The following is a 23,701-nucleotide window of genomic DNA, read 5'->3' as shown; positions in this document are numbered from 1 at the left end:
CTTTTTTCAGGACACCATGCTTTTCCTCAGTCATGATTTATTCCAATAAGTAGTGGCATAAATTACATAACCTGTGCTTTTTTAATTCTGTTTTGGAGATCCTGAGGAACCAGTAATATGTGAGAAAATATGTTTCTAAATATGACTTTTGTAACCAGGTTTTACATTTGTGTAATGCAAGAAAGATGCTTTTGGCCCCCTCTCCCCTTTCCTGGCTTTCCAAGTCAAGGAAGTAAACAAAATTACATTTCTAAATTTTGGTTGACTTGAAAACATGATATAAAAACAAAGTTCAGGTATTATTTTGGGAATGAGTCTATCAAAAGAGTCATTTTAGATTTGAAAAGCTATTTTTTTTTTTTTTTGAGACGGAGTGTCGCTCTGTCGCCCAGGCTGGAGTGCAGTGGCGCGATCTGGGCTCACTGCAAGCTCCGCCTCCCAGGTTCACGCCATTCTCCTGCCTCAGCCTCTCCGAGTAGCTGGGACTACAGGCGCCCGCCACCACGCCTGGCTAATTTTTTGTATTTTTAGTAGAGACTGGGTTTCACCGTGGTCTCGATCTCCTGACCTCGTGATCTGCCCGCCTCGGCCTCCCAAAGTGCTGGGATTACAAGCGTGAGCCACTGCGCCCGGCCCCTATTTTTTTTTTAATTCTTGAGTGTTCTATAATCCTACTCAAATGCGAGCATTTAGGTAACTGTAGAGGCAGCTGTCCTTTCTTTTGTTTCTCATGGAGGATCATGGAGTGGATGGGTTTTTAGTGAGAAAAATGTAGTTCAAATGAACTAGTGTAGTTTCCAATTCATGGTTTGATATTAATTTCCAAATCTATGAGTGACTTGGAATTTTTTAAATTGTAAATGATCTCACAGCAAGAATATTGACCAGTGTCATTGGCATTGATTTGTTTTTCAGTTACTAACATTGAATAATTATTTTAATTGTTAGGTTCTCCTTTACCAGATAGCACTACGTTTGTCCTGGATTCAAGTTTAACTATTTCACGCAGTTTTATTTTTATACCTTGTCCAACTGCACCCTGGCCATGTTCCAGACCCTCTATCTTGATATTTGCTTTGCTCTTTTCCCAAAGACTACCTGGAACTCATCCTCCCTGATGCCAGCTCAGTGAATTTAATCTGCCTTTTATTTGTAAAAAGGCGTCTTGAATGGTGGGCATTCCTTCTTTGCAGGTCTTGCCTCTTGGCTTTAGGTGTCCTTGAGCAGCTAGGAATTGCTTTCCAGGTGACTTTGCAAATGCTGTTTTATGGGTGCTTTTGGTAAGGAAGCATGAGGGAAAAACAACACTTGGAGGAAGCAGCCACTCCTCATGCATTTCATGTTCTGGTGACAGTGATTGCGGTAGATTAAGTTTAATGATATTGATTACATAGAGAAGGCCCCTTCTGGTTATGTCTGTGGTGTTTGCTTGTTACTTAGCAGAATGAAAAATAAAATGCATCTAGATTTAAGTGGGAAGAATGGCTTCAAATAAGAGTGTTATCATGTCAGTATTTTTGAGAAAATTGAAACTAGAGGGGGGTAGGGATATTGTACAGAATTTGATTGTTGAATGAAGAACACAAGTGCCATCCCAGCCCTGAATATATGCAGATAACACCGCCCTCTTCTATCTTCTTCAGAACCAGAACCTGGACATTGGGATGTTTGACTTTGCATTCAGGGCATTGTTCAGAGGGCCTGGTTGGGTAAAATTTGGCCCATGCTTATCAAAATAGATCCTGTTAAATTTCTAATTACCTCTGAAAGTTGTAGGGGGATGATTATAAACTGACATTGCCAATGAAGAGGAAGCATGGTGCCTTGAACCAAGAACACAGGTGTGAGTCTGGAGACCCACAAGAGGCCTCTGGGTCTGTGTGGATTAGGCTTTCCATTAGGCATGTGATTTAATCTCTTAGAGTCTTCATCTATAAAGTAGAGATGATGATATCTCACCTGAATATATCACATTATTGTTGTGAAAGGGAAATATGACATATGTGAAAGTTTCTTAAAGCGAAAATTAAAAAAAATAATAATGATATGTGTATAGTTACAACTACACAAATCATGTATCCATTAACAAAGATCAGAAGGGAAGGTGAAGTGATATAGAGTGAAATTCAGATTTCTTTTGAGTTCTTGTTCATGCAAAATTGTGTAGGCTAAAAATTTTGCGAGGTATCTATCCTATAAATACAGCAGCAATGAATATCTCCAGCCCTCTTTCCTGCAGCAGTTTATTCATCTTTTTTTTAAGGTACTTTCTAAATTGGGCCTTTCCTGTTTTAGAGATGAAAACAATAAAGAGAACTACCCCGACGCAGGGGCTCTGGTAGAGGAGCACGCGCCGCCCTCTTGGGAGCCGCAGCAGCAGAATGTAGAGGCGACCGTGCTTGTGGACAGCGTATTGCGACCCAGCATGGGCAACTTCAAGTCCAGGAAGCCCAAGTCCATCTTCAAAGCAGAGAGCGGGAGGAGCCACGGAGAAAGTCAGGTAGCAGCTCTCTCTCCTCAGGCCTTTGCCAAGACGGGTGATTCTTAGGCTAGGGCACAGGGTTCTGGCAGACGATTTGAGCACACTGTTTTGCGGGAGGGGATTGGCACGACTTGTCATTGCGTGCTCTGCCGGCTTGAGACACGTGGAAGCTCTCGCAGGTTACAAGTTGGGTACTCTGAGCCAGCTAATAATTCAGTGCCCCTTAAAACATGTTCTTAAATATTGGACTTTGATTTATTTTTTTAACTTTTATTTATTTATTTTCATTTTTGGAGACAGAGTTTCGTTCTATCCCCCAGACTGGTGCGCAGTGGCGCCATCTCGGCTCACTGCAACCTCCGCCTCCTGAGTTCAAACGATTCTTCTGCCTTAGCCTCCTGAGTAGCTGGGATTACAGGCGCCTGCCACCATGTCTGGCTAAATTTTTTTGTATTTTTAGTAGAGACAGGGTTTCGCCATGTTGGCCAGGCTGGTCTCCAACTCCTGACCTCAGGTGATCCACCCGCCTCGGCCTCCCAAAGTGCTGGGAACAGGCCTGAGCCACCACGCCTGGAGATTGGACTTTGATTTAAAGGAGCAGCTGCATTCTTTTGGGGGGAAGATGGAGAAGGCTCTCTCTGTTTTCATTCATCTAGGATGTTTTCGTGCCTCAGTGGGATTCTGCTCAGCAAAATCAAAAGTCTCAGTTTCGGCCGGGCGTGGTGGCTCACGCTTGTAATCCCAGCACTTTGGGAGGCTGAGGCAGGCGGATCACGAGGTCAGGAGATCGAGACCACGGAAAACAAAAATTACCGGCTGGTGGTGGGCCTTGGTCCCACTACGGAGAGGTGAGGCAGGAGAAGGCTGAACTGGGGCGGACTTGCAGAAAAAAAAAGTCTCAGTTTCATCCAGAGCTATTCTTTTAGGCTGAAGTTTAGCAGGCTGGAATAAACATACAAGTACGTATGTGTGTGTAGTATCTGGTTTTCTGACGTCAATAAGCATTTAAATGAATAAAGGAAACATTTTTCCAATACATTTTGATAATACATGGATATTTTATTAATTACAACTTTTTTTGTATAAGAATGTAGCAAAGACTATTAAAAATCCCTCATACATATAATTCATGATGCTTTTTTTTTTTCGAGACAGGGTCTCACTCTGTCAACCAGGCCGGAGTGCAGTGGCACAATCTCAGGTCACTACAACTTCCACCGCCGGGTTTAAGCGATCCTCCCACCTCAACCTCCCCTATTAGTTGGGACTGCAGGTGTGAGCCACCATGCCCAGCTAATTTTTGTATTTTCTTTGTAGAGACGGGGTTTCACCATGTTGACCAGGCAAGTGCTGACCTCAAGTGATCCACCTGCCTCAGCCTCCCAAAGTGCTCAGGTTATGAAAGTGAGCCACCATGCCTGGCCTTTCTGATGCTTTTAAAAAAGGTTGAATTAATATAATCTACTATAACTCGTAATTACAAAGTGGTGGATATTTCCAACATTGAGATTTTACGTGTAATGCACCTAACATATTTTTGGGGACATGGAAGTTCCATAAGTGTTAACTTTGCTTTTTTGTTAACATTTAGATGTTAACTTTAAAACTAATGTTGGAGGCTTTAAGTGTAATAGGTTAATTCTGTAATAACTTTTAAGCCCAGTCCTATTTAGCAAATATGCGTCAGGAGATCTTCCTGTTATAACAACTTTGGCTGGGCAGGTTTTTTAACCTTGCAAATTTGTTATTTGCCTTGTGATTTTTATCTTCCTTCTTCCTTAGCATTGCAACCTCTTATTTAGTCAGTTAATTTCGTAGTGAGATGAAAATGACCTCTGCATTAATGAAGGTGTGTTGTGATGATCTTAAACAGAGTGTCACTCTTGTTGCAGCGATGTGTGAAATACCATTTGAGTTATGATAAGCTTGAGATTGTTACTGAATGCACTCCAGCACCTAACTAATTAGGAGAGTCATGCTGGGGAGGGCACAGGTTCCCCAAAGGCTGCCCCCAGGTGTGACTGATCCCAGGGATGCACTGACCTTGAATATCCTACCAGGAGTCACCTATGAAACAGTAAGGTTCAGGGTGACCAGCCATGTCTCTTCAGACTGCCCTCTTTCTTTTCATCCTGTAGTCTGGCCTCACAGAAATTACACAGTTGTCACTTGTAATAAGGTGCTAATGGGGCATGTAATTCCCAACCTGTTGCTCATACACAGGTAGATTTCAGGGGAGAAATGTGCTTGTATAGTCTTTGCTTATAATACAGCATTGGAATCCTGGACTGCAGGTAAAATTCCCACTGGAATTTAAGTGGCCTGTTCTATCTGATACAATGAGCTTCGTTCTCAAATGCCTTCCATTCCAAGCAAGACATTTGTTGAATAATGGAATTTTCCAATTATATCGGGGATAAAAGAAGACAGATTATTACTGAATGCATACAAATTATCCTATTGCTGTAAGAATGTAAGGACACTTGGTATGAGTTTCTGAACTCTGGGGATCAGTGAGACTCCGATACCATTTTTAAATGTTTTATTTCAGTTTATATTAGCAGCATTTACTAAATTGTTGTGAATTGCAGATAGCTGAAGTATAGAGAGGACTTCTTATATATTCAAGAATAGACCAATAAAAATTATACTAAATAAATAACCAAAATAAAATTTTCCTTAGTAGTCCATTCAATCTTATTATTATTTTTATTATTTGAGATATAATTTCCCTCTGTCATCCAGGCTGGAGTACAGTGGTGTGATCATGGCTCACTGCAACCTCCACTTCCCAGGCTCAAGGGATCCTCCTGCCTCAACCTCCCAAGTAATGGGGACTACAGGCACGTGCCAGCACGCCCAGCTAATTTTTTTTTTTTTTTTTGTATTTTTAGTAGAGATGGGGTTTCACCATGTTGGCCAGGCTGGTCTCAAATGATCTGCCCTCTTCAGCCTCCCAAAGTGCTGGGATTATAGGCATGAGCCACTACACCCAGCGTCAGTCAGTCTTGTGTAATTAATTCTTGTTCCTGTTGATCTTGGGCTAGTGGTATCATGAAGCCGTCTGCTTCTCCACTAAAGTTCTACAAATCCCAACTCAGCCCACTGGTGTCATCAGATGCCTGTATCCAAGAGTCTGTCATTTGAAGTGTCAATTGTTTAAAGTGTCTGGTCCTTTACTATGAGGCTCTTGAGATTTATCTTTGCCAAAGACACAAACTGTAGCCTAAAGCTGAATAAAACCTCAGGCAACCATTGGAGGAAAATGTAACTATCTATAGATGACAGAAATAGGAATCGCTGTGGTTAGTTTACTACCGATAATTTTAAAATGTGAAAGGTCTGATGAGAGTTTATAATAAGCATAGCACGTAATGTGACATGCAAAAAAAGACAGTAAAATCATTCCACCAAAATTAGAATGTCTTGAAGGATAATGAGTAAGCCGATTTTTAAAGAAGTCAGGGAATGTTATTTCTGATTTTATAAAAATGAATGAATATAGTTTTTACAGAGAAAAAAAAACCTCAAGATATAATACTCTTAAAAGATTCAGCCAGGCGTGGTGTCTCACGCCTGTAATCCCAGCACTTTGTAAGACCGAGGTGGGTGGATCACAAGGTCAGGAGTTCGAGACCAGCCTGGCCAACATAGTGAAGCCCCATCTCTATTAAAAATACAAATATCAGCCAGGCATGGTAGTGCACGCCTGTAGTCCCAGCTACTTCGGAGGCTGAGGCAGGAGAATTGCCTGAACCCTGGAGGCAGAGGTTGCAGTGAACCAAGATCATGCCACTGCACTCCAGCCTGGGCAACAGAGCAAGACTCCATCTCAAAGGAAAAAAAAAGATTCATGAAGTCTGGAGTAGGTCATTAAACTCAATAGGCAAGTCTCATATGCATCCCTGAGTAAAAACCAGTGGCCTAGATGTAGCTAGATTCAAACGAGAGAAATAACTGTGGATAAGTCGACATTCTAAATAATAACTACAGTTATCACTGATCAGTGTCATTCTCTAATATCAGGCAAAGCTCCACCAGGACTTGGACAAATATGGGAGAATTTGATAGAACTATCTCATAAGAGTTTTGATCGCAGGGTAAATGTCACATTAATTAGGTTTACCATGCAGTATGGTTGAGAGAGTGGTTCTGTTTGTAAAGGTGGATTTATTTGGGGCAACTTGGGTTTATGTTACAGCTACAAATCTTACCTGATGCTTGCTGCCATCATCAAAACACTGAGTTCTAACAAGTGTGCTATGGGATCATCATTCCCCAAAATCACATATAAAGGCCCTATGGGCACAACCTTTGTAAATTTAAAAACAACCCTCTTTGAACTGAAAAGCACCATCATAGATGTTGCACTACTGCCATATCGGGGTTCTTTTTTTCACAAAGTTTGGATGTAGGACCTCAGAGTGGCTCGTCAGTCTTATCCTAACCAGGTTAAAAACAAAGGTGTAAATAATCCTACTATAAAGACACATGCACACATGTGTTTATTGCAGCACTATTCACAATAGCAAAGACTTGGAACCAACCGAAATGTCCATCAATAATAGACTGGATAAAGAAAATGTGGCACATATACACCATAGAATACTATGCAGCCATATGAAAGGATGAGTTCATGTCTTTTGCAGGGACATGGATGAAGCTGGAAACCATCATTCTCAGCAAACTATCACACAACAGAAAACCAAACACCCATGTTCTCACTCTTAAGTGGGAGTTGAACAATGAGAACACATGGACACAGGGAGGGGAACATCACACACTGTGGGGTGGGGGGCTAGGGGAGGGATAACATTAGGAGAAATACCTAATGTAGGTGATGGGTTGATGGGTGCAGCAAGCCACCAAGGCACGTGTATATCTATGTAACAAAACTGCACATTCTGCACGTGTACCCCAGAACTTAAAGTATAATAGTAAAAAATTAAAAATAAAAAGCAACAAAGGTGTGGGGCAGATAAAAGGAGCCAGATGGTAACTGTTGAAAGTTTGGCCTAATGCTCCACTTTTCTTACCTTTATTCTGATCGCCAAAGTCAGAATCAGAAGTTCTACTTCTGGAGGATCAGATTCAAATTTTAGTTTGAGCAACTTTCCTTTAATGTTGGCAATGACCACTTATATGAGAATGAACCATGGGTGGGGTGGAGGAATCTGAGATTTTGTGTGTAGTAATGAATGAAAGATTCCAGTTTTGCACCAACTTTGAGTGAAAAAATGAAAAGGTGAGAGATTTAGTTATATTTACTGATATAACAGAAAACCAGGAACTGGAAGGCAATGCAAGAATGCCCTCAAATAATTTAAGGTATTTAGAAGGAGGAGAATGCTTATTTGAATTGGAATCAGTTTTCCTTTCTGCTGGTTTATCTCTTTCTTCCTTAGACAATAAGCTTTGCAAAAGAATGCCTTAAATAAGGACCATTTAATGACATGTCTCCTGGAAAGACATGTTTTAGGGATGCTATTGCCAGAGTTCATTGAGATAGTGAATCCTGAAGTTAGGAGATGTTGAGTTGGTTGGTGCTAAGCATAAACTCCTGATCAAAGTGGAATCCAGTGATAGTTTGCCCCTTATGTAATATCTAATTAGATAGAAAACACCCTTTCCAAAAAGGAGAACTGATTTAAGGCACAGATTATATGTTGTAATAGTTTGTGAAAAATTAACAATTATCCTGTATTGATCACCATGTAAATCGTAAAATTAATCCCTGACAACCAAATCTGGGGAGGATTAGACTTAACTAATGGAAACAACTTCCTGTAATGGACCTCATAACTGTCCAGAGGGCACTCATTTTTAGCAATGGTAGAGGCAGTCTTGTCATCCCCACTCCATGCCATCTGGCATCATGCTATGCACTGTCCTGCTGCCCTCCCCACTGGTGGCTATTTTAGCAGAAGACAAAAAGTAGGAGGCTATATAGACCTTTTCTGCAGTGAGCTGTACACTGTGATCATACTGCTAATCCACTTCCTTGGGGAGACCAGCTGTTTGTTCTGGTGTATATCAGCATCAGGTTTCTTCCACTTGGCCCTGTAGATGTGTTAAGAGGCTGAAGAGAAATCTAAGTCTGATTGTGAAATCTTCATTTTTGTCTTTCTACGGACACAAAGCTCCCTAGACACTTTCAGGCAAAATAACCTAACTATAAAGTATTTACTATATTTCTAGTATTGGAGAGCATAGTTCTTATTCTTACTGTATTACACTCTGAATTAAAATAAGGACAATAGTTAATTCTGGGCCATTTCTTTTCTACCCTCCCCCACAAAAGAACTAAGATTATGTTTGCAATTATGGACGTACTTTATATGCATTTTTTTCTTGATGTATTACTGATCCAGTGAGCAACTTTAAACAGTAAAAGCAAGAAAACTAGTACAGCTTATTGACTTTGAGAGCGCTGGAAAGCTAAAAAAACCTTAAATAGAATTCCACTTGCTTTTCAGTGAGAGGAGGACTTAGGTTCTGAATATGCCTTTGAGGGCTTGCTTCTTGCAGTGTGTCTAAAGCATGAATTCACTGAGATCCTAAAAATTGGTCTTAGTTAGACAATTGTTTTGACACATTAGTTCGTGTTGTATTATTTCTCATGCATGATTTAGTAGCTCCAGTTTACATGTTTTACTTCAGTTTTTGATTAGGTATGGGTTTGCTGGAAGATTTGTTCCTGGTCAGGAAGAAAAGTGGTCCTCTGGGTTTATCTTCCAAGTTCTTCACTCTTCCAAGATAAAATGGTGAAGATTCAGGGGGACAGGGCTCTGAGAAATGCAGGGTCCTTGAAAGTGAGATTAGCTGAGTCAAATTTTTGGATTTACCGGTTTCTTGTGGTCTATCAGATTCTGATCCTCCACTTTGAATTAACAAGCCTATTGTTAAGCCTTAATGATTAAGCTGATGAAAAATGGTACTTTTAGGAGGGAACCTGGGATGTCTGTAAAATCACTTTATCACTTTTTTTTTGGAAATATACAAATATATTCAGCTTAAATACTGACATGAAGGAATCTTAAAATGAAGTGATGTACTTAGTTTGCCTGGGCAATACATCTCAGAAATGGAAAATCCTAGTACTCAGAATTTGCATTCAAAACAATGTAATTTATTTGAGACTTTTAAGTTAACCAATGGAGAATTTGATCATTTGGTATTGTAGCATTCAGGGCCACATTACATAACTGATATTCCATCTGTGATGGAAGTTACAGAAGAATCCTCCTTAAAATAATAAACACAAAGGTATTGATGGTGTTGATTGAGTATAGCAATGGAGGATGGCAAGGACTGATCTCTGCTTACATGCTGCTTGGAATATTAAACAGAGGTGCAGGTGGCTGCCATACAGTATGACTGTTAGCATTGTCCATTTGCTACTTCCTAGGCATATTTGCATACTTAAATAAATTCTAATTTAAAGAATGTATGGTTTTTCCTATATAGTTCCAAAGAGAGTTTCTAACATTATATAGCCATATAAATTCAGTCCAGTCAAGATCTACCAACACATAGAGAGAAGAGGAGCGTCCATGGGGCACCTTTGTCCTATTGGTACCTGTTGTGCCTCCATTGGATTCAAAGACCTGCTGCCTCTACTATGGAGAAGTTTCCTTTAATAAACTCCAGATATTAGTTGAGTAGCAGTTTAGTGATGTGGTAAAATGCATGGTCTATAGCTGCAGTTGGATATGGGTTCAAATTCCTTCTGCTACTTTCTTTCCATGTGACTTTAAGCATCACTTACTAGCTCTTTGTGTCATTTTTCCTGTCTTTAAACTGGAGATGGCAATTTTATCTATCTTAAGAGGTTGTTGAGGATTAAAGTTAAAGATAAAGTTAATGATATAAACTTAAACATTCAAATTTTAGGGGATTAGAAGTAGCTTACAGGCTGGGCGTGATGGCTCAAGCCTGTAATCCCAGCACTTTGGGAGGCTGAGACGGGCAGATCACAAGGTCAGGAGATCGAGACCATCCTGGCTAATATGGTGAAACCCGGTCTCTACTAAAAATAAAAATAAAAAAAATTAGCTGGGCATGGTGGCGGGCGCCTGTAGTCCCAGCTACTTGGGAGGCTGAGGCAGGAGAATGGCGTGAACCTGGGAGGTGGAGCTTGCAGTGAGCCGAGATTGTGCCACTGCACTCCAGCCTGGGCGACAGAGCGACAGATAAATAAATAAATACATACATACATACCTACATAAATACGTAAATAAGTAAATAAATAAATAAATAAATAAGTAGTTTATAGAGGCTGGGCGTGGTGGCTCATGCCTGTAATCCCAGCGCTTTCGAAGGCTGAGGCGGGCGGATCACGAGGTCAGGAAATTGAGACCATCCTGGCTAACACGGTGAAACCCCATCTCTACTAAAAACACAAAAAAATTAGCTGGGCGTGATGGCGGGCGCCTGTAATCCCAGCTACTCGGGAAGCTGAGGCAGGAGAATGGCGGAAACCCAGGAGGCAGAGTTTGCAGTGAGTCGAGATCGCACCACTGCACTCCAGCCTGGGCGACAGAGTGAGACTCCATCTCAAAAAAAAAAAAAAGAAGTAGTTTATAGAGTGTTTTATAGACTCATTTGGCTGGCAAAAACACGAAAACCTCCTTAATTGCATATTTAATGTGGTGGGCTAGGCTGAACTCTGCTGCAATAACAAATAACCTAAATACTTAGTGATTTAAACCAACAAAAGTGCATTTCTCACACATGGTACATAACCATCATTGGTCACCAGTAGGTGTCTGTTCACCTCAGTCAACTAAAGACTCAAGTAAATGAAACAGTTGCAGTCTTGAATGTTGCTGGTTTCCAAGTTAGAGAGCAAGATTTCTTTAGGGTCCTGCATCAACTATTACAAGTTCCAGGCCTGAAGTAACACACAGCATTTCCATTCTCTACTAATTGTCCAGAGCTGGTCATATTCTTTGCCGTAACCATAACCCCATAACTCAATGGACCAAGAAGTACAATTCTACAATATGTCCTAAGGGGAAGAATGAAATACTGGACAATAGCACTAATGACTTCCACATGACCTACTCCAAATAGCACATAATCCAAAGCAAGATGAAGTTAATTGGCCTTTTTTCTTTTCTAGCCCTTCACACTACTGAAGTACTAATGTTATTAATGTCAAGGACTAAAAGAAGAAAAAGAATATTAATTAGTTTAATTAGATATCACCAAAGGATATACGTGCTATTATATTATTGTTTTGAACAGGAACTGAAGTTTTATAGAAGCATCCCTTCAGTGAAACACCTGCTTCATTATGATGGGGAACAAAGAAGTAGGTCTAGCATTGATTTCTTCTTTACTTCCAAATGAAACTTCAAGCTCATTAATGTTGCTATTTTATTTAGGAATAATCGTGGTCTTGCTCTCGCTAGAAGATTGGAGTGACTTTGGGTTATGCCAACTGAACCTGTGGTGCCATGATTTAGAGACATTTTAAAATTTGGTTCAAAAATACTTTCTAAAGAAAGGGGATTTAACAGTCTGGATATTGTCAGATATGGGAGCTGGGTTTCTGCACACACATACATATGCAAATGCACATCCTCGTGTTCTTTGTGATATTTATCCAAGAGCAGGGTGTTCTTTAGGCAAAGAAAACAGCTTATCAAGGACTTAGCCTGTTTTGAAGCTTAGAAGTAAAGCTGTTTGGAAAGTCTGGATAGCAGAAACAAAATGAACTGACATTTTGGGTAACTAAGAATTGCCCATGTTAACTTTATTAAACATGGTTAAATAACACTCAGGAACTGAGACATAACATATTAACCTCAAGTCTGCAATTTTGGGCCCCATAGTTTTCAAGAGATGTAGTTGCCAGATAAAATATGGGATGCCCAGTTAAATTTGAATTTCAGATAAACAACAAAAAATAGTTTTAGATTAAGTATGTCCCAAATATTGCATGGGGTATACTTACGTAAATTACTTACTAAACATAAATTCATTATCTATCTGAAATTCAAATTTAACTGGGCATCGTGTGTTTTTATCTGCTACCTCTGGGTGACCCTATCAAAAATGAATGGCATGAACATTTAATCAAACACACCTTCTCCTCCCAAGGTAGAAATAACCAGTTGTACTCATGTGGTCTGAGAGCTGCCAGGATTTTTTTATTTTTTTTGTTTCAAACTTTAAAGGGTAGTTAAAGTCAGCATAGGAAAGGAAGTTAGCAGACTAACTCTAGGAGGTTTGTTGCACTATTTATTTTATCTTTAGTGTTCGAATAGCATGAAACATCCTGGAAAAAGCTGCTCACTCTCTTGGGATAATAAAGCCTTGAAAATTTGATAGATGTTCTCAAAAAGTTTGAAAATCTGCCCTCAAAATCTGCACACCACCTTCCCATAGGATACTGCTTGCTATGAGCAGAGGCTGTCAACAAGTCAATGGGAAGGCCAACTTTCATGAGTCAGCTTCTGTGTTAAAATGATCAAAAGTGACATTGCTCCTGGCACAAACAGACAGAACAATGGTGCAATATTTTGAGCATTAATCCTGTTGGAGATAAGCAGTCAGCCAGAACACTGTGGCTTTGAAAACTGCTGCTCTAGACTGAGGCTAGTGTCACAGGTGAGGATAAGTTAACTATTTTAAGAATCATTTTATTATGTAGATACCTCCAGGCACAGGTAACTGATGTGCTTGAATTAGGAAGGAACTTTGCCTTCCCACCCAACAAAGCTCATTATGTTTTGTTATTAATCTTTTTTATTTTAGCTGAACCCCCTATACCTCTACTGCTTATCAGTTGTGGCCACAATTAGGGGATTTCTTTCTTTCTTTTTTTTTTTCGAGATGGAGTTTTGCTCTTGTTGCCGAGGCTGAAGTGCAATGGCGCGATTTCAGCTCACTGCAACCTCCACCTCCCAGGTTCAAGTGATTCCTCTGCCTCAGCCTCCCGAGTAGCTGGGATTACAGGCATGCGCCACCATGCCCAGCTAATTTTTTGTATTTTTAGTTGAGACAGGGTTTCTCCATGTTGGTCAGGCTGATCGCGTACTCCCGACCTCAGGTGATCCGCCTGCCTCGGCCTCCCAAAGTGCTGGGATTACAGGCGTGAGCCACTGCGCCTGGCCGGGGATTTCTTACAGGAACAAAGATGTTCAGCACTGCCTCTTTTGTTCTTTAACATGCTGAGCTACAATATTATGATTGCTTGGCTTGGTAATGTTGCTGTGTGCCAGGGAAATTTCCAATAGGAAAGGTCATTCTGGTATCAGATTTTTAGGCTTTTCAGCTGTAGCTAACATGAAATAACCAAAGGGAGACCGTGAAGGTTTAAAGGTAAGTCGATTTGCCAGTGTGGTAGGGGTAGCAATTGGCGTTTAGAGTGTTTAAATCCAGGAAACACTGACCTTACTAAAGGTGCGACCTCCCAGATTTAAAAATCACCAGGAGAAAATCAGTGAATGTTGTGCTTGTGGATCCACAGGAGGGCATTACGCCCTCCCACCTCTTCCCTCTGTCAGGTTTTTCCTCTTTGTTGCTTACTGTCTTCTCAGCTGTATTGAAACTGACATTTGATTTAGGAACCCAGGGAGCATGGTCCTCTGAAGACCCGGATATTGCTCTCTCTGAAAGACAAAAGGATGAAACAAAAGCCTGAACTAGTTTAACTCTAAATATTAGATTTGCCATTAATGGCAAAAACTGCAATTACTTTTGCACCAGTCTAATATAAAATAGGCAAATATCATGGTTTAAGGCTATTTCCTTTTATATTTTATTTTTTTTTCCACTGGTTACCTATAAAGACTTTGACAGCTGTGACCTTTTCTACTTGATGTGAAGCATCAAGATGGAAATAGAGAAAAAAGTACAAAACCCTATTACATATCTCTGAGTACCCCACTCCCACCTCATGCTAAAAAACAGAATAGGGACTCAGCAGTTGGTTCTTGATGTAATGGAGAGTGTGAAGGAACAAGGGTCTGGGTGTTAGAGCCATCCTTGGGCCAAGTGCCAGGCAGGAATCTGGTGAGCCACACTCTAGCCCATGCAGCCTTGCTGTCTCCAGGATTTACGGGTGAGTGAGGAGTCCAGACAAACAGTCCACCAAGAGGTAATCAACTCTATGCTGAGATAGGGATGGGCTCAAGGTAGACATCAGAATGAGGGGGAAGCAGGGAGCTGGCACTAGAGGAGACAGGATTATAATCTCTGGGCAATGGAGATAATATTCTAACTCAGAAAATAATAAAAGTCTTCGCAGACTCTTTTTTAAAAAAGTTTTTTTAATCAGAAAATTCAGTAACTGCAACAATTCTTGAGCGTTATTTTATTTTCCTGTAATTGAAGTGTTCATTATTTGGTTAAAAATTTCAGAAATGACACACCTGGGGTTTATTACAGTATCTGATTGCAAGGCCATACCTGTGAACACATTTTGTTGTTGACTAAGATACTTTTGAAGTTGGTTTATTTTGTCTTTCTCTTACTTACTTGTGAACTAATTGCTAAATGTGATTTGTCTCAGAGCCTTTTAATGTTGTGTTCTTTAGAAGGAAATGTTTCCATTGCAAACAAGACTAAAAAGCCTATCTTCAACACACACGCACATAAAAGAATCCTCTGCCTCCTTATTTTGGAATGGATGATTTTAATCAGTTATCTTTTTTAATGCTATGTTGGGACCTCTGTTATATTTGAAAACAACCTGCCCTATGCACACTGAGCTGGCCTTTCCTTTCACTTCTCAAACTATCAGTTTCACTAACAATCCCTTTTGGGGCAAACCCATCAGTCAGTTTTGCTCAATTTGCCAAATTAGGTTTGGTAACGTGGTGTTTCCTCAGTGATGCTGGGTTGAGTGTGCCTATGGGGGCCTTTGTTTTCCCTCTTATAAGTTGAGGGGAGTAAAGACATGAGTAATAGTGGAATTCAAGAGCTGCCACATAATTTATCATCCCTGTACTGTTGGATGTGGAAAGGATGGGATGATGGAAGCTAGACAGGAAGTTTGTAGGGGCTGGATTGTGAGGGCCTTGGATTTCAACCTAATGAGTTTTCTTATTCTGATACTTTGCAAACATTTTTCTATTTCTAAGTTCTAACAGCTGAGGAGACTGAACTTTTACCATAAGAGGGAATTTCTTTGAAATCTCCCTATAGGGAATATTTTCCCTCTTGTATGTTGAAGGGAGAAGTAGGGTGAGTAGTGTCCCCCTTCAAATTCGTGTCCACTTGGAACCTCAGAATGTGACCTTTAATAGAAATAGGGTCTTTGCAGATATAATTAACACAAGAATTCAGATGAGATCATCTTGAATATTTAGGGTGATCCCTAAAGCCAACACCTGGTGTCCTTACAAGAAGAGGAGCAGACACAGAGAGACATGCAGGGAATAAGGCCATGTAAGGATGGGGGCAGAGGCTGGAGTGATGCTGCCACAAGCCCAGGAGTGCCAGGAGTCACCTGGAGCTGGAAAGGCAAGGACAGATTTTCCCCTAGAGCCTTTGGAGAGAGCATGGCCCTGCTGAAACCTTGATTTTGGACTTCTGGTCTCCACAACTGTGAGAGAATAAAGTTCTGCTGTTTTTAAGCCAACAAATTATGGTAAGCTGTCACTGTCAACTGTAGGATGTAACCCTAGGAAACTAATACAAGAAGGGGCTTCCTGAAGTTAGAATGGGCTGGCTCCTTGCTGCTCCAGGGGAACTGGCAGGAACTGATGGGATTCTGTTCCAGGAGGATGTGAGGCACTAAGTAGACTGGCAGGGCAGAGACATATGGGCATAGGGCACTATGACTGGGATCCAGTGACTACACAATGGTATAGAGTGGGGACTTCTACCTTGGGGAAGCTGAGGCAGGTTGATGACTAGTCATTTAGATTTAGTAGTTGTATCGAAGATGGAGAATCAGCTACAACGTGGCTGGTAACCAGGTAGAACATATGATCTTATGGCCTGACTTTCTCAAAATCATAAATGTAGCTGACACTTTGCGCAGGATGTTAGTTTTATTATCAACTTTGGCACAGTTAGATAGCAGATGTAGAGTTTATTGACCGTCAGTCCAGGTTTTGAACTAATAGAATGATTCAGGACCCTCTTTCTTCATTCCTTTAACAACTGACATTGGAGGGTGCCTCTGCTTGAGAGGCCATGGACCTCTGTAGTTGTGGATGCAAAGAGAGGTGAGCCCTGGTGTTTGGGCTTGGGACAGGCATGTTTTCTGTCCTGGGGAAACAGTGAGAGGAACAGGCAATGGAGTCCTTAGCATGCACTGCCTCTGTTGTCATTCTTTTCATTCTTGAATCCCAGTGAGGCACCTAAGGTTAACAATCTGAAAAATGAGGGATAATATGACCCACCTATAAGGTTGTTTGAAAGATTAAATGAGATAATCCTTTTAAAGTGTTTACTGTAATACACAGTACATAGTAAAAGCTCAATAAATGTTAGAATGTTAGCTGTTAGTATGGTTATTGTATCCTAATACATTATGACAGCAGTGAGAATGGAAATGAAAAGTTCGGGCTGGGCGTGGTGTCTCACGCCTGTAATCCCAGCACTTTGGGAGGCCGAGGTGGGTGGATTACCTGAGGTCAGGAATTCGAGACCAGCCTGGCCAACATGGTGAAACCCCGTCTCCACTAAAAATACAAAAATTAGACAGGCATGGTGGCAGGTGCCTGTAATCCCAGCTACTCGGGAGGCCGAGGCAGGAGAATTGCTTGAACCTGGGAGGTGGAGGTTGCAATGAGTGGAGATCATACCATTGCACTCCAGCCTGGGTGACAAGAGTAAAACTCTATCTCAAAAAAAAAAAAAAAAAAAAAGAAAATGAAAAATTCCTATCCTCTTTGGAAAAGACTGATTGTTCTGTGGCCACAGTGACCAGTGACCAGTAACCATCAGAATGTGTTTTGTACCTGTTTAACTGGGTCAATAACAACTTGCTTTGGCAATCATTTGTGCTTCTGTAAGCTAGCCAGTCACTTGCTTCTGAAAGCTAGCCAACAACACACAGTTGTAAAGCTAGACAATTGGCAACAGCTAAACTCTAGTGCACATGCCCAGGCAAGTCAGCCAGTCAGCAACATTCTCACTCCAGCTTTACTTCTGCAGCTAAAGGTCAACTAATGCCTAAACATTCCAGCTTCTGGATGTTTGCCAGTGCCTGCACTCTAAGGGTCTCCAAGCCCTATAGAAGATCAGCTGTCTCTGCTTTGCTCAGGGAGAATGCCTCTGAAAGTACGGTTCTTCTTTGCTTTAGCAAGCAATGAATTCACTTTTTTGTTCAGATATTGGGTAGAGACCTCTTTCTTCAATGATAGAATTACAAGTAAAGTGCTAAAAGATCACAAAAAAAGAGGGCTATGTGGAAAAGTTCACACAAGAGATGATTTTTGGCTCAAGTTGTAAAATGGGAGTTGTAGAGAAAATTCCAGGAGGAGGGAGGTTTTCTAAGCTGAGGGAACACACTGTGAGTGAAGACATGAGTGATAGTGGAACTCAAGAGCTGCCACCTAATTTGTCATCCATGAACTGTAGAATGTAGAAAGGATGGGGTGATGGAAGCTAGACAGGAAGTTTGTAGAGGCTGGATTGTAAGGGCCTTGGATTCCATCCTAATGAGTTTTCTTATTCTGGTGCTTTGCAAACGTTTTTCTATTTCTAAGTTCTAACAGCTGAGGAGACTGAACTTTTACCATAAGAGGGAGTTTCTTTGAAATCTCCCTACAGAGGATATTTGTCATTCTATTTTGGCTGCCAAGCATCTGAACTCTGTTCTTGCACTTGGAGAATTTCCCATTGGAGGGAGAAAAGCAGAATGCTTTATTCACTATAAAAGCTGAAAAGGCCACTGTTTGTTTTTCCAGCCTCCCTTTCAGCTAGGACATGGGCACAACTGGGGTGATACCAGTCAGAAGTACACACCCTAATCTTGGCTTGAGATGAGAAGCCAAGAAGTCAGCTCTAGGAGTGGAAGTGAATGCAGCAAGAAATGAGATCTGAGCCGTGAGCAGTGGTCATAGTGGTGGTACCCATTGTTGAGTGCATGGTGTGAACATTACACACTGCAGAATTGACCTCTTTTCATCCATCCTAAGATTCACATATTTCCAACACTTTAATATCACTGAAGTCAGGATGCTCCTTATAAACAATGCTGTATAGAAGCTGATAAGCAGCATTATTTTTTTCTTAAAAAATAAAAAAACAATGATCTTAGGGTCAGTGTCATTGAAGATTTAGAATGCAAAAGAGTCTGCATTAGGGTGGCAGAAGAGTCCATGTTGGATTATTTTTGAGCACAATTTTACTGTGGTCTTGGCCTAGTAGTCCCTTGTCTGGTTTTCCAACCATTTAAGTTATTCCGTAAGGTTCCTAATAAATTCATCCTTTGGTTAAGTTACTTAGAGGTTGTTTCTACTGTTTGAAGCTAAGAACCCTGACTGGTATGTGCTTGTCATCTTAAGAGGTCTTGAGCATGCTGTAGTTTATTAAAATATCTGCTCTGATTTAAAAAAGCTTTTCTCTCTAAATCATCACTTAAATTTGAAGTCCCAGGATACTATGTCATGTTAATGAGTTATGCTAATAACTCATTCAAAAATATTTATTGAGTCTCTCTATGTGAGATTACGGAGAATGAGTCCGATGAGAGAGTGGCCTTCATGGAGCTTTTATTGCATTGTGTATCCAGTGGGCTTACATCCCCCTGCAGAGCATTCCTGCTATTCCTATCCCCTGTGGACTTGACCCCAGGTAAACAAACACAATGCAGGACATAGAAAGCTGATAGACACTTGAACTTAGGGAAGTGATGTTACTGCATCTGTTGTTAGGGACTGGTCCTTTCTTCAGTTATTCTCAATATCATTCACCTGGTGAAATTTTGTCTGCCTCCAGGGATTTCCTGTATCTTGAAGCTGTATGGAAATTAGTTTGAGGAGTGGTGCTGGTAGGGGGTGGGGTAGCCTTTGGGTTAGAGACAGGGGATATCTATTGGTCAAGCTGCAAATGCCTTTGAGTTCAATGTTCTAGGTATTAAGCTTTTCCTTTATTCCAGATAATTGCTATGTATCAAATTAAAGACTTCCTCAAAGTGAAAGGTGCTAAAATTAATATTTGGGTCTCATAGGTCCTTAGGCTTTTCCCAAGTCCACATAAAAACTTGCCATGTGTTACCTTTACGTAGAATATTCAATTCAGTCTGAATGTATTGTCTGATCTTATTGCATAGAAGGAAGCATGCTTTCTAAAGAGAGATCACCTCTGGGGGAATATATTCTACTTGTGGCTGAAGAGTCTGATAAAAGACTTAGCAATAAACAGCCCTAATGACTGTTTGTTGGGAAATTAGACATAGAGGCTATTTGAGCAGCCTTTGATAAAATGAAAGTTGGCCGCTGTAGAGTTTGTCCTGCTTTATGCTAACATTGTAGCTAGAGATCTTTTAAGAGGAGCTAATATTTTGCCCCTTTGTGGAACCTCATTCCCCAAATCTAGCACCTTGGGTATTACTGAGGGTATACTGGAGTATTACTGTTTACCTAACATTAAAGTCTTTTTTTTATTATTATACTTTAAGTTTTAGGGTACATATGCACAACATGCAGGTTAGTTACATATATATACATGTGCCATGTTGGTGTGCTGCACCCATTAACTTGTCATTTAACATTAGGTATATCTCCAAATGCTATCCCTCCCCCCACCCCACAACAGGCCCCAGTGTGTGATGTTCCCCTTCCTGTGTCCATGTGTTCTCATTGTTCAATTCCCACCTATGAGTGAGAACAGGCGGTGTTTGGTTTTTTGTCCTTGCGATAGTTTGCTGAGAATGATGGTTTCTTAACGTCTATCATTGTTGGACATTGGTTGTTCCAATTTTTGCTACATGAAATCTGCAAAAAATACTGTCATGTGTTTTTTATATTGGGTATACACCCAGTAAGTCTTGATATATTTGAATTACCATTAATGTGCAAATGAGTCCTAGGCATTCACAAGATATCACTATTTTCAAAATGTCTATTCTCTTTAGATATCTTAGAATAATTTTCTTGTCAGGATTTGCTTTATTATAGTTGTTAATTTGTTTTTAGTTTGAGATTGCACCGTACATAATATTCCATTTCCTCCTTATTTTTATCCCAGTTTTTAAAAGTTTCTTAAATTGGTTTGCATGCAAGTGAAATCCACGTCAGCATTTCTGGTTTCTGATACAATACTATTTTCCTTTCTCATTTCCCCTGCCATCTCTTTTCTCTCTCAAAAGAAAAAAAAAAACAAAATACAGAACCATGCATTCATTGTAAGATGGGAGAGCTCTGATGCTTCCACAATGTCTTTAAAAGGGGAATGTTGGAATGACATGATTCTCCTTTGTTAACTGTTCCACACTTTGTGAGAACAGTTGGACTTGCTCTAAAATCCTCAATGACTGGTTCAGCAGAAGGAAAGGCAGAGATGTCCCTTGTTGATACAAGAATATAAAGAGAGCCTAGTGTTGAAAGCTGTGGCATTAGTGCAGCAGCTTTAGTAGCTGAAGTAATATTTGTGATGGTAATTTTGGATTTTTCTCATGACTGCTTTGGAAATAGAAAAATAATTTGATTCTTGCTAAACTAAATAAAACAAACAAGGGAGCTTGAGAAATGAAACATTGAGGGATATTTGAAAGCAAAGAATAACAGACATACTTTAATAATTTCAGAAAATAACATGGTAGAGATTCCGTATCAGCAGGCTGTTTGCCTTCTCAGCCCCCAGAAAAGGAATAAAAGGTGGGCTTTTCCCAGGAAGGTAGTGCTGTCTTTTAAGTAAGAGCGTTTTAAAACTTATTTGTATTTATTTATTTTTTTTGAGATGGAGTCTTGCTCTGTCACTCAGGCTGGAGTGCAGTGGCATGATTTCGGCTCACTGCAACCTCCCTCTAACAGGTTCAAGTGATTCTCCTGCCTCAGCCTCCTGAGTAGCTGGGACTACAGGCATGTGCCACCGTGCCTGGCTAACTTTTTATATTTTTAGTAGAGATGGGGTTTCACCATGTTGGCCAGGCTGGTCTCAAACTCCTGACCTCAGGTGATCTGCATGCCTCGGCCTTTCAAAGTGCAAGTAAGAGGTATTTAAGGGATCTTAAACCTCAACTCAGAGGGAGACGATTTAAAATATACATGTTTTCTTAATTCATATTAAAATCACAGAAATTAAGCCTGGTGTGGTAACGTATGCCTGTAGTCCCGGCTGTTTTGGAGGCTGAAGCAGGAGGATCACTTGAGCCCAGGAGTTCGAGAGTCCAGCCTGGGCAACATAGCAAGATCTTGTCTCTTACCAAAAAATAAATAAATAAATAATAAATAAATAAGTGACAACAATAACAAAAAACTCCCCAGAAATTAGCATTTCCTATTTTTAAAATCATAATAACCCTTTGAAGTCAAAATAATTCACTAGCTTCTATATAAGACCCGAGAGGCCATGTGACTGAGAAGTAAGGACAGACTTGACAAAGGGGCTTTCTTATCATGCCTCTGCTCTGTGCATAGGGATCAGTTCTAGCAGAAAGGCTTAAGCTTCTGGTGCCATTTTTATAGGTGCTGACTCGCTGCTCCAGTTGTTCTATTTAACCATGATTTTTGATTGCTTGCTTTTGAAAATTGTATTCCTTTATTAAAGTTTAACACAAGTAGAACATAAGGAACAGAGGCACCTATTTTAAAGAACAAGACAGAAGTCATACTATTGAGTGTACTTTTACTAATATTTAATGTTTCTTTTACTGTCTTACCCTGATTTTCCTTATGGAGTTAAAATTCTTTAGCATTTCATTGCATTATGAAACAAGTGGGTCAGGCAATGAACTTCCTTCTTGAAGATTCCATGACAACCCATTCTGCATTTTCTTCCTATTTCTCTTTCTTGGTCTTCTCTGCAGTATCCTTTCCATCTGCCTGTCCCTTAAATGTTTTAAAATGAAATATTCTTATTTTAGATTATAAAAGCAACACATACTCATTAAACAATTCAAACAATTAAGTAACTTATAAATTAACATATCCCACAGAAAAAACCATAACTGCACAGTAATAATACACACACACACACACACACACGCACATATATATACTAAACATATTGATCTACCCCTCCACCTCTCTCTGTGGGTTCTTACTATATATACATTACTTTGCAGCTTGAGTTTTGATTTAACAATATACCATCAGTGCTGTAAATATTGACATTCCTCAGGGTTTTCTCCCAAGTTTTCTCTTCCCTCTCTGCCTACTCTGAATTGTGTTACCTGACTTGTGGTTTTGGTCACCCTCCTGATCGTTTTCAAATATGCATTGCCAGCCCTAGTCTGTCTCTAAGATTCCAGCTCCTCTATTTATCATTGCCTACTTCAAGGCTGCATGGGTCCTTTATACCCAAATCTCCCTGAACACTGTTTCTCTTCCTGTGTCCATCTCATGGAGCAGCAATAGCTTTCACCCCATTTTCCCACTTAGAGATTTGGCATCACCATCTGTCCTTCTTTTTCATTCAACCACATCCTGTCAATCACCAGGTCCATTTTTTCTATCTCTTTAGTATCTTTTTAGCTAATTTGTTATTCTCCATACTGCCTACCACCTCTGTCATCCAAGTGACAGTCATCTCTTGCTTGGGATGCTCTAACTTTCTAACTATCCTTCCTTCTTTGATTCCTCCTCTTCACCTTCTAATCCATTTGCCACACAAGCCTAAGACGATTTCTTCCAGTGCAAATCTGAACATGCCTTACTTATAATATTCAGTGGCTTGCCATTGCCAATGGAATAAAGCCCAAACTCTTCAAGACTAGTAGGTCCTCATACTTAGAGGTTTCACATGATCTGGCTTCTGCCTGCGCCTCACCTGCCTGGTTGTTCACCATGCCTACCTTTGACTCTCACTCTAAACATAGTCACCCATCCGGAGTTCCTTGAACATTCCATGCTCTCACTTACACATGTTTGCCTTGATACATTCTGCCTCCCCCTCATGCTGTTTCCTCCAGTTGATGTTCATTTATCCTTTAGGCCACTTCAGTGATACTTCTCCCAAGAGCTAGGCTTGGTGTCATTCCTATACGTTCTCAAAGCATCTCACACTTCTTCCTTATCCTATTGTAACATTGATCATACTATACTGCAATTGCCTGTTTATAGTTTGTGTCTTGCCACCTCTTCCATC

The 23,701-nt window shown here is 40.4% G+C and overlaps 1 protein-coding gene across 7 annotated transcripts in view; it reads left to right on the top strand.

The window, feature by feature from the left end:
• FAM13C (family with sequence similarity 13 member C) overlaps positions 1–23,701 on the top strand; it is a 117,052-nt gene that overhangs the window by 8,395 nt on the left and 84,956 nt on the right. For all 7 annotated transcript variants that reach the window (XM_032137827.2, XM_032137776.2, XM_032137767.2 and 4 more), the window contains one exon: positions 2,296–2,500. In XM_032137827.2, the coding sequence (XP_031993718.1) occupies positions 2,296–2,500 (205 nt within the window). The remainder of the gene's footprint in view (positions 1–2,295; positions 2,501–23,701) is intronic.

The sequence above is a fragment of the Hylobates moloch genome, unplaced genomic scaffold, assembly GCF_009828535.3.
Source record: "Hylobates moloch isolate HMO894 unplaced genomic scaffold, HMol_V3 SCAFFOLD_3, whole genome shotgun sequence".
In the NCBI taxonomy this organism is placed as follows: Eukaryota; Metazoa; Chordata; class Mammalia; order Primates; family Hylobatidae; genus Hylobates; species Hylobates moloch.
The sequence above is the reverse complement of the archived record's forward strand: the minus strand, read 5'-3'. Positions and strand labels throughout refer to the sequence as shown.